Source organism: Aplidium turbinatum, chromosome 2 (assembly GCF_918807975.1).
Source record: "Aplidium turbinatum chromosome 2, kaAplTurb1.1, whole genome shotgun sequence".
In the NCBI taxonomy this organism is placed as follows: Eukaryota; Metazoa; Chordata; class Ascidiacea; order Aplousobranchia; family Polyclinidae; genus Aplidium; species Aplidium turbinatum.
In genome coordinates, this window is record NC_137473.1 from 36,772,467 (window position 1) to 36,788,162 (window position 15,696).

The 15,696-nt window shown below is 39.4% G+C and overlaps 1 protein-coding gene across 1 annotated transcript in view; it reads right to left on the reverse strand.

Annotated features, from left to right (window-relative positions):
• Window positions 1–7,811: 7,811 nt before the first annotated feature.
• LOC145788549 (multiple epidermal growth factor-like domains protein 8) overlaps window positions 7,812–15,696 on the reverse strand; it is a 46,388-nt gene continuing 38,503 nt past the window's right edge. Inside the window, exons 38-45 of the mRNA XM_082600309.1 lie at window positions 15,056–15,273; window positions 14,651–14,740; window positions 14,220–14,322; window positions 13,159–13,437; window positions 12,574–12,731; window positions 12,146–12,322; window positions 11,735–11,941; window positions 7,812–11,272 (exon numbers count right to left, since the gene is read on the reverse strand). Coding sequence (XP_082456435.1) covers window positions 10,708–11,272; window positions 11,735–11,941; window positions 12,146–12,322; window positions 12,574–12,731; window positions 13,159–13,437; window positions 14,220–14,322; window positions 14,651–14,740; window positions 15,056–15,273 — 1,797 coding nt within the window. The 3' untranslated portion in view covers window positions 7,812–10,707. The remainder of the gene's footprint in view (window positions 11,273–11,734; window positions 11,942–12,145; window positions 12,323–12,573; window positions 12,732–13,158; window positions 13,438–14,219; window positions 14,323–14,650; window positions 14,741–15,055; window positions 15,274–15,696) is intronic.

A 15,696-nucleotide genomic window follows, 5' to 3' on the forward strand; every position in this document is an offset into this window, starting at 1 on the left:
TTTTACTGTATTTTATACAATAATTAATAATAGTAGTAACAATTAATCAGACTTTTTTCTTTACGAAACCTTGCAGATTCATTCTTGTTTTCTTTGCTTTGCTCTGCAGCAAAGCTGCGCCCTTTCACCTGAAGGTTTTCAAGTTTATTGGATTTTGGACAATCACTGTTCTTAAACAATAAACTAAATTATTTTATGATTGTTGTTGCTCAGTTTTGAATTTGATTTGACCAATGAAGATGTTAGATAGCTGATCCTTCTTTGAATTGAAGAAGCAAGCCCAACTTAAAACCATCACAAAATATAATTAATTTTTCCGATCGTCCAGTAAGTGGTCTTTTAACTTTTACTGGCGACAAAACAAAGTATTCTGAGGAAACATGAGCTTACGTTGCATTTCTGCGGTTATGCAGTTGTTTGATATAATTAATAATTTCAAATTGTTCAATTTACATTGGCCTTAAGAAAAAATTTCCCCAACAGTTTTGTTTTTCAAACAGAAGAGATATGATGTTTCCGCGTATAAACAATTGAACACAGCTTTCCAATAACGAGTTTTCTTTTTTCTTTTCAAACAAACTGACCGGCCACAAGGCCAGTGACGTAAGTTCAGGTTTGTGCTGAGACCAGGCCCGTAACTAGCTTGGAGCAGCAGGGGGGGCAAAAAGTATTCTAGAGGGGGCCCAACTTTTACCTTCCGTATCATGTACGAAAACGACGTTTGAACACAATGTGGGTATATTTACGCAAGAACATTCATCGTAGGCTTAATACAACGTTTATATTAGAATAATTTATCATAGAAACAGACAAACAGTCAGTGGCGTAGCCAGGAATTTTGAAAGGTTTTTTTTTGACGGCCGGCGGCCGAAGCCCGACAACGATACCCAAAGGCGACACCCAGCAGCGGGGGGTCTGGGGGGCGACCCCCAGAAATTTTTGAAAAAATTACTTTGAATTTGGTGCATTCTGAGAGCAATTTCAACAAAAATGTGGGTATGAATATTCCTGTAAAATGGTGCTGTCCGGTGGTATAGCAAAAGGATAAGATCATGTTTTCTAGGCCATTTTTCAGTAATAAAGCTAAGTCTCTATGTTTTCTTGTTGCTAATTCCTGGCTGAGATATTTGAATGTTTGGTATTGGCAAAACTCGCTCTTTTAATGCAGTTTCGTTTAAAATTATGAAAACTTTGTTTTAGAGACAACATTCTACTCTGATTCTACCACACCATTAAACACACAATTTTTACAATTAAACAACACAAAAAATTGAGTATAAAACTGAAAAGTCAGCGATAGAGCAAATTAACATAATTTTTTCCTGGGGGTGCCAACGTTTTTGCAGGGGGGGCTTCGCCCCCCCTGCGCCCCCCCTAGTTACGGGCCTGGCTGAGACAACAAGACATTGTAGCCTAAGCTCATGTCTACATGGTGCAACAAAAATGCATGTAACCTACTATGCTTAGACTGCAGCGATCGAACGCTTTGAATGACTTTCAAATCACAATCATGTGAAACTGGCAAACTGTGCGCAACAAAAGATGTTTTTGTTGTCAGCAGATTACCCAGCTAGCTGGCTGGCAGCTGAAGCAGGCCCAAACAGTCTGAACAAACTCTTTGGTCTTGAAAGATTTTTACATTTTTCTGACGTGTAGCTTCATCAAAACTAATGAAATGACAGAATATTTGAGACTGTGGCAGGAAATACTAAATTCGAATGGCCGGAATGACTAAGTGGACATAAGAGCGTAAACAACTAGGCCATCGTTGGTCAACCGTTTGCGAGTAGTTGACCAGAAGCAACCCATCCAATGAGAACAACAAGTTGAAAGGGCGTGGAAAAAAACGACAAAACTTCAAAGAAGCTCTGTGTATGTGAGTTAACTTTTTCCTTGTTTCTTTCATTGACTGTGCTCCTAAATGAGTCAGATACACAGAATCGTATTGTGGCTTGGTTGAAAGCTCAGATGTTTTTGTCACGCAACGAGAATAAAAAATTAATGAATGACTCGCACAACGGAGCCAAGCAAACAAACAAGACCAAGCAAAATCATGGGAAGCCTAATTACGGGAAATGGGTTTACCAGCATGGCAGACTTCGATGACAGGTTTGTGGACTTGTTTGTTTACTCTGTGGCTCAACAACCAATCACGTGATCAACAGGTCTTACTCAGTTGGAGCCTTGGAGGAACAAACGACATTTCCTGGTTTAACATGAAATCTTGACAACAGCTTGGAAAATACCTGGCTTGAGTACTGAATGTCAGAGTAAAATATTTTTAGCTCACAACCGTTGTTGTGCTGCTGATTTTGTTCCAGAGTTATATGTAAATTTATTTCTCTATGGTTATATGTAAGCCATCAAATTAAAAAAACAAACTTCGTAGCATTTTGATCACAAATGTCCTAATTTTGCCATAATCTCTCTTGCAATCTCATTGTTGCTCGAGTACTGCAAAAACTGAGCAGAAAACCGGCACGAATCAATTTGTCTTTTTTTACGTTGAAAGCCATATAACGTCACACTGAAAACATGAACTCATTTTATAATTCACTTGTTTCGAGTATTTCTGCTTGGTCGAATAAAAATTATTGAAAAAAAATGAACATCCTCGTTGTTTACTTGAAGAATTGGTGTAAACCAGCGGTCCTTAACCTTTTCTTAGACACGCTTCCGTTTAGAAATGACCTCATGCTTTATGCCTCCCTTCCACTGTCGAACAAGGTAAATGCTACAAGCAAGTTTTTTTTTTTTATTTATTGATCACGTACATATTAGTGAGATACAGTACTTGAAATGACTTTTATAAGCAACTAAATTTTTAATGTGAGGTTTAACTCCATAAATTGCGCAACGTATGCAATGCTGAAGTCTTCACCTTTCAGTAGAAAATTAAGCTTTTTAAAAAGATAAGTGGATGAGAACACTGTAAGTATTTGAATATTCTGAGTTGAGACTGAGACAAGTAAATAAATAGAAAGACAATCCCGAGTTCAGTTCTTCGAAGTTTCAGCTTACTTGACAGTGGCGTTAAACTTGAAGACAAATTGGATTTCTAGGTTTCCTCTATATCTGGAAACTATTTAATAATTTTTGCTTTCAAGACATTTAAATTAGTTTTTGTCTTGATTTGTCCACTCAAACTCATCATCTGCGAGTGCAGCATCCAAGTTACTGAAACTCACTGGATTCCTTCTTCAACTTGACTCTTCCAGAGGAGGAACTTGAATATTAAAGTTGCAATCAGCATTTTTCCTTGGACAACCACAAAAATTTGGTGTGAAAAAGCCAGGTATCACTATCAGACTCCTTGTCCTTACACTTACACAGATGATCGAAAAGACAACTGCAAAGAGCTCCAGCTTTATAAACCTCAGCTTTAGTAAAGTTGAGCACTTTGATAACTTAGTTCAAAACACCCTTCATTCGTTTAAAGGCAAAGTTTTGGATGCTAAGGCTTTGCGACAAATAGCGTAGGCCAGTGCTCTTCAACCTGTTTGTCCGTGGTACACCTTTTTTCAATTTTTCATAACTTCGTATACCTCACAAATAGCGATGTTTAATTGTGCACAGAAAGCGAAAAAAAAAACTAATAATTAATTAATTGTTTGTTAAAGTGATTATAGTAGTCTTGAACTGGGCACAAGAAACTACGCATGCAAAAGTGCAAAAAGCGTCAAAATTGAAGTTGATTTAATGGCTAGCTTGTTGTTGCATTGTTTCGGCAAGTTGGACATAACGTGGTGTTAGCTCTTTCTCTATTCCTCCCCGCAGAATCAATGTCAAATATCGAGTTTCGTTTGTTTGACTTGATCTCAGCAAGACTGGAAAATCCTTCTTCACACAAATAAGTGGTAGGCATCTGCACCAAGACATCAATGGCTTTTTGCGCGAGATTTTTGTATTCGGGAAATTCAAGAAGAGAAACCCAACATTCTGCTTCCAGACATTGGTCATTATCTTCAGGAAAATACGTAGTCAAATTGTCGGCAAGTAATTCCAGGTGGCCAACAATAAGGGCAGACAAGTTATCTTCAGTAGAAACGTCCTCAAATTCCTAGCTAGACTCTTTCATGTATTGACTTACCGGTAATACAGGAAAGTCATTGAAGTTCCTCGACAAAGCATTCTCTTTCCAGAGTGCAATTTTCATCTTCAGCGCATTGATCTTGCTAGTTGACCGAAATATATCACCCCCTCTTCCTTGAAGTCTGATGTTCACTTGGTTCAAACGATCAAAAATCTAAGCCAAGTATGCCAATTTTGCAATCCAGAATATTTCACGAAACTTGGAAGCCCTTGGGTCTCCGTGTTCAGTGTAAAATGCCCCTAATTGTTCGCGAAGTTCAAACACACGAGAAAGAACTTTCCCTTGCGATAGCCACCGTACCTCTGTTGTGACTTCCACTATCACAGATCTAAGCTGTATACAGGGGCGGCGCCAGCCAAAAATGAGTGGGGAGGACAAAAATATTTTGAGGTAATATGAACAAAAGAAAAGAATGGGGCCAAACGCTCCCATACATTTCCTCTGCGGTCCATAGAATTGCCAACTACGATCTTTATGTTAGCAAGCTTGTCGTTATTTTATGTCATGGAGCTGCTGCAATGATAGGCGGCCTCATAAAAATTTATTGGGTGGCCCCTTAAACAGAATTTTAAAAAACCTGGCTATTACCGGTACCTAATAATACCCATTGCCATAGGTTAAGAACAGAGATGTAGCCTACGTATACGCCGCAAATTCTACGACGCAAGTATGCGGCGTAGACTTTTTGTTTACGCTAACGCTTGCGGCCACATTTTTTTGGATAGTTTGCGCTTGAGGCTACGCCGTAAAGTTTTCGCGGTTTTTTAGCGCATAGCGTCAACGCATAGGCTACTTTTTAATGTCTTTTTTTCGCTACAACACGCCAATACCTTCCAGCGCTGCAGTTGAAAGAACGTTTTCAATGGGCAAAGACATATTGGAACCACAACACAGCAAAATGTCTGATAAACACTTTCAGATGCTTGTGTTTCTTCGTGGAAATTCAAAATAAAACTTGTTTGTTTCGAGTGGTTTATACCGTGTGAATGTTTGACACCTAGCAAACAAAATTGGTTTACGCTAATGTATGCGCTGACGCCGCCAACTTTTTTTACAAGTTGCGTTGACGCATACGGCGCATGGTTTTTCAAACGTTTGCGTTAACGCTGACGGCGTCAATATTTTTTGTATGCGCGTACATTACTGGTTAAGAATCACTGCACTAAAGTTTTATTTTACGCTCGCAGGTCAGTTGAAAAGCTTTCACCATTTTTGAGGACCAGTGTTGTCGGCAATGTCTCGCTTACTGCTGATCTGCACCAGATGTTCAAGTCTTTGTAATGATGGCAGGTCGCAGATAATAGTTTATTGTCTTATTTTGCTGTGGATACGTTCACAAGATGCCACAGTCATGGGCAAAGTAGCAACAGTAGCAATAATTTAAAACAAATCGCTGTACAAATGATTTAAGATCGTTTTGTCTACACAATTTCAAAAGTGAAGGCAGACACAACCACACGGTCCACTTTGGTGCTTTTCAATTTCTAGTTTCCACTTGTGACAATTAGCTGACCCCAAAAAAGAAGATCCTAGCCTATTGCTGCCCAACCTGATTTTCATGGAAATTATTAAATTTGACTAAATATTCAACTTTAGGCAAATTTGATGGAGACATGTGCGTGTAATAAAATGCAGCTGCATTTGACATTAATTCACATGTTTGATCCGAGTAGCCTAACGCTTTTTAAGTTCATTCAGCATTCTGTCAAAGGATAAAGAAAAATCTCGTCTTAACTATTCTGTAATGGATTCAGATTCACTCCACGGAAGACTGTTGCAACCTATCAATAATATCTGACCATCTCGGAAATGGCTTGGTGGGTAGCGGCATCGCTTAGCCGGCGTAGTGGTTTCACTGGTAATTTGATTTCTATCCGCAAACAGCGATGTGTTGAAAACCAATTTGGTAAAATCTTCCTCTGAACGCAGTGAGTCAAATACTCTTGTCAAGTCGTTGATAGCAGCAACCCCAGTGGTGAGATCCATTTCTTCACTTTTTAAATAATCTGAAGCCTGTTTACTTAACGAAAAGCATTTATGAAGAATTAGACTAGCAGTAACAAATTCAGTTTGCTTGATGCGGAACAAACATCCAGTAGATACACCATTACCTTCCTTTGACATTTGTTGGAACATTGACAGCAGTGCTGGATATAGGCTACATTAATAACAACATCCAGATCATCTGAACGTGCAGACCAATGAGACCATCTATAGTAGCCTATCAGATAACGAGTGCAATGCAATTTTTCCAGACGTGATTCCATCCTTTTTAAAATGCTCTTTATACAAAAAAAATGTATCTTGGGAGAACAGTCCATAAAGTTGTAGATGTTACCAATTGTTTTGACTGTCGCTACGTTTTCAACACTGTGCCCAAGCGCAAGATTTAGTCGGTGTGCAAAACAATGAAAATATACCGACGGTTATAGAAGTGGGGTGGACATGTCCACCCCAGTCCCCCCCGTGGCGCCGCTACTGGCTGTATACCCTTCTCCAGCTGTATACCCTAGTTTTGATCTGGTATACACTTGGGTATACAGTATACCCGGTTGAAGAACACTGGCGTAGGCTACTAGCACTAAATGAATTTTATAATTTTTCACATAACGAAACCAGATTGCAGGGCAAGCGCAACAAAAGTTCCGTCTGCATACAATATAACTCTACCAGTGATTCCCAGCTCCAAAAAGATGTGAACTGCAAAAAATAGTGCAGGACATTGAAACTACTGCACATTGCAAAAGACTAATAATTGTTGTGGAACTCGCGCCCCCCCCCATGAGAAGTGGTTGGTGCCCCCTAGAGGGGCGTGCCTCCCCGGTTAAGAACCACTGATGTAAACGAATAAAACTCAGAAAAAACGTAGGCTATCCCAGACAAACCACCCGTTTGAAATGCATCAAGTAGATAAGCGTTTAATCTAAAAGTTTATGAAGAAAATTATAGGTAGGTCTACTGAGAAAGTCTTTTGTAGTCTGATACCGAAAGTTCCAATTTTAGATCACTTTTGATGACTGGGTAAAAACGGAGCAAAAATGTCCATGACCTTGGTGAACACAGCGTTTGTCGAACTCCATTGAGCAGTCGAGCAAAAAAAGCATTTGTCTGTTCTAAACAACACGCCAGCGCCATCTAGGGAATGTTGTTCTGGCCTCGTATCGCACAAGCAACGTAACCAGTAACCACCCACAGCTGCGCATTTTGCTTGGCCTGGCAGCGTGTTTGTAATCTGCAGGTCGCTGCAGCAGATGGAGTGTTTTGACCAGCAGACACCTTAAAGATACGACAATTTTCTCTAAAAAACAGCTAACTGCAGTTCTTGTGACCCTTCTAGCACAGACAAAAAATTGATTCTTGCTTTAAACTTTGTTTAGTAATTAAAGAAAAAAAAGTAGGCTAACGGCAGCAGTGGGAATCGAACCCACGTCATCAAAATCATAACCTCCCTAGTCCCTAGCTCTAAGAGACCAAACCATTATCCCAGTCTGCGTTTACCGAATCGCTCGTGTAATTTACTTAATATTAAAGTTTCGAGAAAGACGCTCGCAGTACCACGTGGTTGCTGCAGCGACATGCAGATAATAAATACGCGGCCTGGCAACGCATCACAGTTTGCAAATCAGTCTCTTTTTACATTGAACATCTGCAAACGTTAAATTAATGTAAAAAAGATTGATTTACTAGCTGGGTTGGTATTCAAGTATCCTTTTTTGAGATCAAAACGTTTTATTTTGATATTGTGGCACAAACGCAAATGCGACAACAGCAACCAATAACTGCAACATCTCTAACAAATAAGTATGCTACGCAAAACTGGTGAACACTGGTTGTTTAAGATAGCGGCAAAGTAGCAATCCTGATTAGGAATCACCTGATCGGGAAAGGTCTTCATGATTGTGTTTGGAAATACTAAGTCTCAAAAAATAGGTAACCTATTGGCTCAGGCTGTGTGAGAAAAAAACAAAAAAAGCTACAATGTAGGAAGAAAAAAATATCAAGCACAAAAGTTCAAACAGTCTGTTAACAATCAGATTTAAGAGTTGGTAAAATGAAAATGGCGAGATATCGAATGAATGCAAGATTAAGTGAGCTAGAAATCGTACAGAAGTTTTAAAGAAATTTCATGATTAAAAATTAACATAACGTCTCAAGTTACTTCTTCCCAGACAGCAAATCAACGGCTTTTTACATTAATTCAAAGTCAGCAGACGTTGAATTAATGTAAAAAACGGTTGATTTGCTGTCTGAATTATGATTAGCAAAATGACTTTTCACGTTACTGCAACATCTAATAAAATTCAAATACTGCAAAAACAACACAACTGCGACAAAAGGGACGGAAAATTCTGATTTGATTTCGTATGAATGGTTTCATATTGCTAGGCTAATGACATCATTCGACAAATCGTTTGACATTAACACGCTAGCTAGCTTCATTAATACATAGTTGAACAATTAAATACTGTTAACAAGAAACCGAAATACAAGTATTGTGAGTCAATAGACGAGTACGTACAATAAGTGCAATAACAATCTTAAAATCACGTTGTAACTTCGTTAAATTGGATCTACCTGACAGGTTTTAGAAAGTAGCGAGCAACTATAAAATTTCCCTTTTTACATTGTCGATCAAAGTAAAACGGACAAGTTTTAGTTGGGCCATAGAGTTGCGCACCACGGTGGCCGTTTCATTGAGCCATAGGTAGCACGGAAACATACGTAGCGGGAAGTAGGTATAGAAGATTTATGATTACTAAATACGATGCACCACCATTTTTGTACAAGACTTGGGACGTTGCAATGAACATGTCGCGTTCTTTCACGATAACTGACAAAGGAAAAAGTCTACAACGTTCCTTGGATTTGGAATTTTCTATGAGAAACCCGATAGTGGCGGATCCGCAAATCAGCTGAGTTGCATCATCATTGCTTTCCGACACAATCGGTTTAAAATGTGGTTCAGATACTGCAGAGACATAAGCGCCGAAGAGAACGTTGAAAACCAAAAAAAGGACAATACTGATCTAGCATAGACAAAAGACAAGAAAATATAAACATCCGCTGGCTAAAACATTAAAAAATACTATGGTGAGTGCAAAATACTGGACTTCTTTAAACACACCACAATGAAAATATGCATTGGCAATCCATTGTGGAAAGAGCAGCAGCAGTTTCAGGAGAAAATGTGTAATTGGTATTCGAATGTTACGCAACGTTAAAGCCACTAAAAGGTAATAAGAAAAACTGAAACACGATCACCATAATATCAAATGGACGACGGCTTTACACTCCGACAGTGAGATTCACGAAAAAGAGAAAACCGCAAACTTCTTATGTGTTTTTAGAATCAATGGAAATAGATAAAACGATACTGGCCGGGCTCTGGTTTACTTTGGTCGCCGAGACAACCCAGGCGGCGTAAGTTGTCAACCTTGCATCGCTTCAACGTAACAAGAATGCAACTTCTGTTGGCTGGAAAATGCTACCGGCAATCTAGCCAACTGTGGTTCACAAGGCGCATGTGGGAAAAGCCTTTAGAAACGTGCTTGCCTGATTCCGTTGACACAGTGTTTCGTTTTTAAATGGTAAAGATTCTAATTAAAGGTTTGTAATGACTAGGGCCATTTTTATATGACCTTAAAAAATCAATATGACTTTATTTTTTGGAAAATATGACTTTATATGACATTATGTGAAAGTCGTTTATTTTTACATACGAACAACGTCACTCACGGAACTAAAGAGTAAAACATACGCAACATAACAGTAATACACATCCATTTTTATTTTAAACCACTGTTGTAGTACAGTTTCATGTAGTGTGGAATGTTAGAGTCTTTGAAGTTACGATTTGGACGTAATAATGACTTTAGTAAGGAAAATGAGCGCTCCACAGACGCTGATGTGGGTTGACACTTCTGCAGTTTTGCATAAAGCGCTGGTGAAATGTCTTGTCTTTGTAGCTCCATAATTTGTTTCACATCGTTTTTGTCCAATCGCTTTTTAATGTAATTTTTGAGCTCAAGCAGATCTTTTCCGAAATCAAGGGCATTTAGATCAGCATGGGCCTCTTTGATGGTGTACGTACAACTTTCCATTTTGAGTATTAAGTTGACCTCAATATGTGACCTCATAAAATATAGGTCTGTGACTGTAAGTGTTATATAGGCTAATCCTACAGTTTGCCTTCGTTCAATCAGAAATTGCCTTACTTTCTTAGTGCTTAATTGCTTCACCGCTTAAATTGGTATTTTTTATATAAAGTATACAACGGTACCACTTTATAACTCAAAAATATGACTATATAACTTAAAAAGCTGATATATGACCTAACCAGGAAAATATGACTTTATATGACTTCATAACTTTTTTAATATACCTCATAGGGATGCGGTTTTTGCGTTAAAATTGATTTCACGACTTACTGATGCATAGAAAAAAATATGACTTTAATGACTTTAAATGGCCCTAGAATGCCACAGTTTTGCTATTAACAAGCAAGACGGTCTGATCGGCACAGACGAGCAGATGTCTGGCTCAGCCAAGGAATGGTTTGGTTAATATAAATGAATGGTTTGTAGTTAATATAAAAAGGAGGCAATTTGTTGGCGTCAAGAACCTTTTCTAAATCCCATACGAGAACAAACGTTTGAAGAATTCGATTCTTGGCTGAAAGGAAATTCAATGTCCTTTGTACTGACAAGTGTTGATCCAAGGCACACAGCAGATGGGACTCGGCTGACTCCAGGGAGTTGCAAGATCACATTCATCACTCCGGCTTGGGTGTCGGAGGTTGGCTGAAAGACTATTGGACCTTCCAGGATCGGACATGTGTCTTCGTGGTTTGGTTTCAGTTTCCCGTATCTTGGTGTCCTGTGATTGGTTGAGAATAGGGAACTAGATTGAGAGTTTGACCTGGATCTGGAAGTTGATGAGGATAAAAACGATGAAGTCTTATATTGAGAAAAATGTGATGAGGGAGAGATGTCTGAAGGATCTCGTTCGCAAGTTAATCGAACGCTTTCGTCATCATCATCAACCATAGTCAAATAACCGGATGGTGTATGGGGGAGTGCAATGCCATGTCCGACGTTGTCAGAGGATTGGTGATCAACATCAATCTCTTGACCGATCCCTTGTCTCCTCCAGTCGACCTTCCCAGCATGATCCATAAATCTACAAAGCAAGAGAAAGGCAGACCAGAGTAAAATCAATTCTTTTAATTTGTGGATACTTTTCCAATCTCGCGGGTTGCGGGATGACATTAGTGTAGGCTAGATATAACCACGTTAAACTTCAAAGTGGGGTAAATAATAACGATTTCAAGTGTTTAACAACGTTTGTTGCATTTGAGTTGTCAGCTGAGTAGCCAGATATGAGATAGGTTGCATGGCACACGAAAGGAAGTCGGTGTGGCATCCCATGATGGACACACAGTTATTTTGGCAAAGGTGGGCACTGGGCACAGAGATCAAATTCCTGGCCTTCCCGTTTAGTTTATCAAATTACACACTTGACTCTGTGTGTTAGCTTTATTCAAATCTTCAACCAAAAAACTTCCATACCACAGCCACCAAAAACATCAGCGCACAACACAAAGAAAGACACATTCAAAAAGATTCTAAAAACAAAAATTACCCCCTTTCTTCAATGATACTAGACGATGCAAAAAAATTGCTTCCAGCACTTGATGATCCTGGTTGCTGATGACTCAAGGCGGGTCGCGATGATTTGAGGCTGGATAAGGAGCTGCTGGCCGTGAAAGCCTCGCGTGTGGTGGTGTTGGTTGAAGACAGGTCACTCCCTGTGCTTGCCGGTCGCACTGCTGCTGATTCGATCCGTGTTCTGCGCCAGACGAAATGTTTCGTTTGTGAATTTTCAACACAAAAGCTTTATTTTTAAGTTGATTTTCGAAAACTAATTAATGACGTCTTAATCTGTACGGCGTCATCAATAACGTCATGAAAAAAAAAGACTGTTTGCGTGATGCCATTTCCGAGTAATCGTTAATTGAACACAATAAAATGCATCGAATAAAGCAAAAGTTACTTTTTCTTGACAGGATGAGTTTTTGGTGAATTTCGACCTCCGAAGCTCGAGTGATCACCCCTGCACGTGGGTGGAATTGAGGATTGCCCGGACTTGGAAATGGGGGGGTTCGATGGGGTCAAACGGCGATACGTGACGGAGTCTGACAAATAGACGTAGGCGCAGGAAAAAGGGCGGCTGCAGAAACAGGAAATACGTAAATCGCAAGCATTGACAAAAGAGCAATTCAATGATCTGGTTTGGTTTGACGGCTTGAACCAAACTATGGCTTCGACAAACTAAAAAAACAAATATACAACATATGGACCTCAAAACAAACGATTCTGTCTTAATAATTGTGAGCATCTTCTTGATAATAATCCAATGAACGACAAAAGGCACTTATTTTGGACTTACGAGCTTATCTAGCAACAAGAAGCTTTTCACACCTGGCCATGTGCTGCAGTTGAAGGTGACGCGCCAATATTGCTTGTTGACTGTCGAAAACCCGCTTCACTTTCCAAATTAAGAAGGAAATTGAAAACACAAGGAACACACAAGATCCCAAGACGGAGAAAAATATATAATAATCGATCGCGGTCACTCCCTGAAGTGAAAATAAAGGAATATTAATGGCCATGTTAAAAAAGCACACGAATGATAAGATGTAATGCAGAAAATCCATAGAAAGCCAGTAGTTCAATTACTTCATCAATTTTGTTATACAAGATTGGACTCTGACGGCTTTATCAGATTGATATCAGTTCCACTGTCCCCCGAGACAGAGTTTCACTACTCCTGACAATGCTGACATAACTGATTTCAAGTCTTCCACCATGTCAAAGTTCACAATGACGCAAGAAACACTAATGCTCCTGCATGATTCCCACACGGCATGTAGTCATGCCAATGTTGACATATTGTTACTGCATGCGTGTGCACTTTGCCGTTGTAATGTCACAAATGAATTCGTATTTTATTGCTTCTAAACACAGAAAACCTATGCAGTGGTTGACGAATTCGAAGTAACTCACCTGAGTGAAGAACAGGTTTCCAAGGGTCGGCTCTGGATCGCGGACACCTTTTCGTCTTGTTGCGCTTCCAGGTAAAACGTAATCGCTTGATGATGTCGCAAATTCGGAGCTCGGTCGAGCGTGGATTATAACAAAAAACATCATTCCGGTGTCTTTTTGTTCGAAGCCGAGATAAGGACAAATCACCACGAGGCGGTTTCGAACCGAGGACACTCGAAGCGCTTCGTTCGGGTGCAAAGTGACGTAACTGGTGAAGTCAAAAGCTTCCACGGTTCGCATCTGCGAATGAAAAGATGCTGATTGGTTGTCAAGATTGTTGACAAACTAAGTATTTCTTGAAGGTTGACCCAGAAAGCTAGACATAGTTGCAAAGAGGTTGAATCACCGACGCAGGCCCGGTCTTTCGTTGAGGAGTTCATTTGATACAAACTTGATTTCAATGACTTGCATGTGGTTAAAGCGATGATAAGATTCAGACGGCCAAGATAAGCATATGCATTTCATACAATCATCATAGAAGTGTTCACATTCTTTTCAGTTGAAACAGACATAACTGAGCAACAACACAACATTTAACATCGTAAAAACAAAATAGAAAATGTTTTCGGCTATGCATATATAGCCCTTATCAGGTCATTATTGTGCAGTACTTTTGTTGTTATACTGTATGTGTATCTAGTATTTCTTATACTATAATTTTTTAAAGGCCTTATAAGGGCTATAATATGCATAGCTGAAAACGTTTTCTATTTTGTTTTAATTATGTTAAAGCAGTGTTGTTGGTCAGTTATGTTTGTTTATGGTTAAAAAAGTAACTTCTCCACCCAAACTGTATTCTCTTAAGTTGGTATGACTATTGAAGGTCAAGCACTATTGTCATTGTCATATCGGCTATAAATTTTTCACGCAACAAAAACCAGCTTAAAATGTTGCATTGAGGGGGTTATTTGTTTTCATCACCAGCACGTTCAAGATTTATTTGCATAGAAGCTAATTGGGAATGGTGATAGATGAACATATAACTACTTTGGAACGGAGCAAAATAGAAACCTTACAGCTACCTTCTCATGATAGTGCGCTATGTGACGGCGGCTTCTCCGATGTGACCGATCTTTTGACGTCACGGGTAGATGAAGAGATCGTCTATGTTTTGTTCTAATATTGCTGTCGAAAGAGAAAAAATAGTTTGAATGTAAATAAGCTACATATGACATAATCTTGATAACAAGTAACACATGGGTTAACAGAACGGTTCGAGATACATACAAGCCCTTGCAGTTTAAAAATGTATTCTGAAAACTGTTAAAAATAAAGAAGAAGCAATTTCACAGTTTCTGGCGCTGTTAGAAGGTGTCTCTCATCACGTTTGAGAATGCGAAACAAAGTTTAAAGTGGCTTGCCCTCCTAACCAGTAACCGGGTGTAACCCTGGATGCGACATACAAGCAAAACCATCCTAACCAATCGATTGACACACAGCAACAAGATCCTACCTCATATACGGTGTGCTCTTGAGCAAGGTCATGTTGTATCTTGGTATGGTTTTGAGTGCAACTCTGTGTTGCCCGGTCAGAGGATCCACCCTGGGGAAAAAAAAAACAACAACAGATTTTAAGCGCAACTTCCGGCAAGAAAGTTCAAGCTGTCATAAGATGTAAGATAAAACAGAGTAATCATCACGCTACATAAAATCACATTATTGCAGCGTAATCAACAACTAGCCTTACATATTAGAATAGAAAATAGAGATAAACATGTCGTCGTTGAAACAAAACACATGAAAAACAATTAATGAATGTGGAGTATTCCTTCACAAAACACTTTATTACTTTAAACGAATAAGTTTTACTGCTTGCAACGTCAAACTAACGATATATAAACAATTAAACATCATTTACTTGATGTCAAACATGTTTTCAGTCCCAGAGACATAGACGTCCACCTCCCCGGATGTGACGTCAACCACAAGACGAGAGTCCAAGTTGGAGAAACTGGGTCGGAGGGCGAACAGTGTTGTCTGTCCGCGCAGGAGCTGAGTCAAGTGACGACTGTCCCTGTTGATGTTGCATTGGCTCTTCGTGTTGGAATAAAAACATTGGTGCTCTTTGGCGTTGATCTGAATAAACAGAGCAACGAATGAAAGCTGTTGCGTTATTGTCTGTCGGTTGCCTGGTAAGTGACAAATGCGGGATCAACCGGCGTTCTGAAGGTCGTTGGTTCAATTCTCACCGAACGCAGGCGGTTGTGTCTTCACAAGATACTTAAAGGCAAAACGGGAGCAGTTGACTCGCTGACTGCAAAGTCCTTTGCTGCTTCATGCTGTTTATGTTGCGCTTGCGACACTACATCATGTCGTATGCATTGTACGTTACCACAACGGACAAAAAAAAATCAGAAAACCATTACTGTGAATTGTGACAAGCAAACTGCGATTAGCTTGAGGACAAAATCCATTGTCTTTTCGACATTGCGTGTAACCGTTACACCAACCCAGTGTTCTGCGACAAAATACCGGTCGTATTTTGTTCGATAAAAAAAA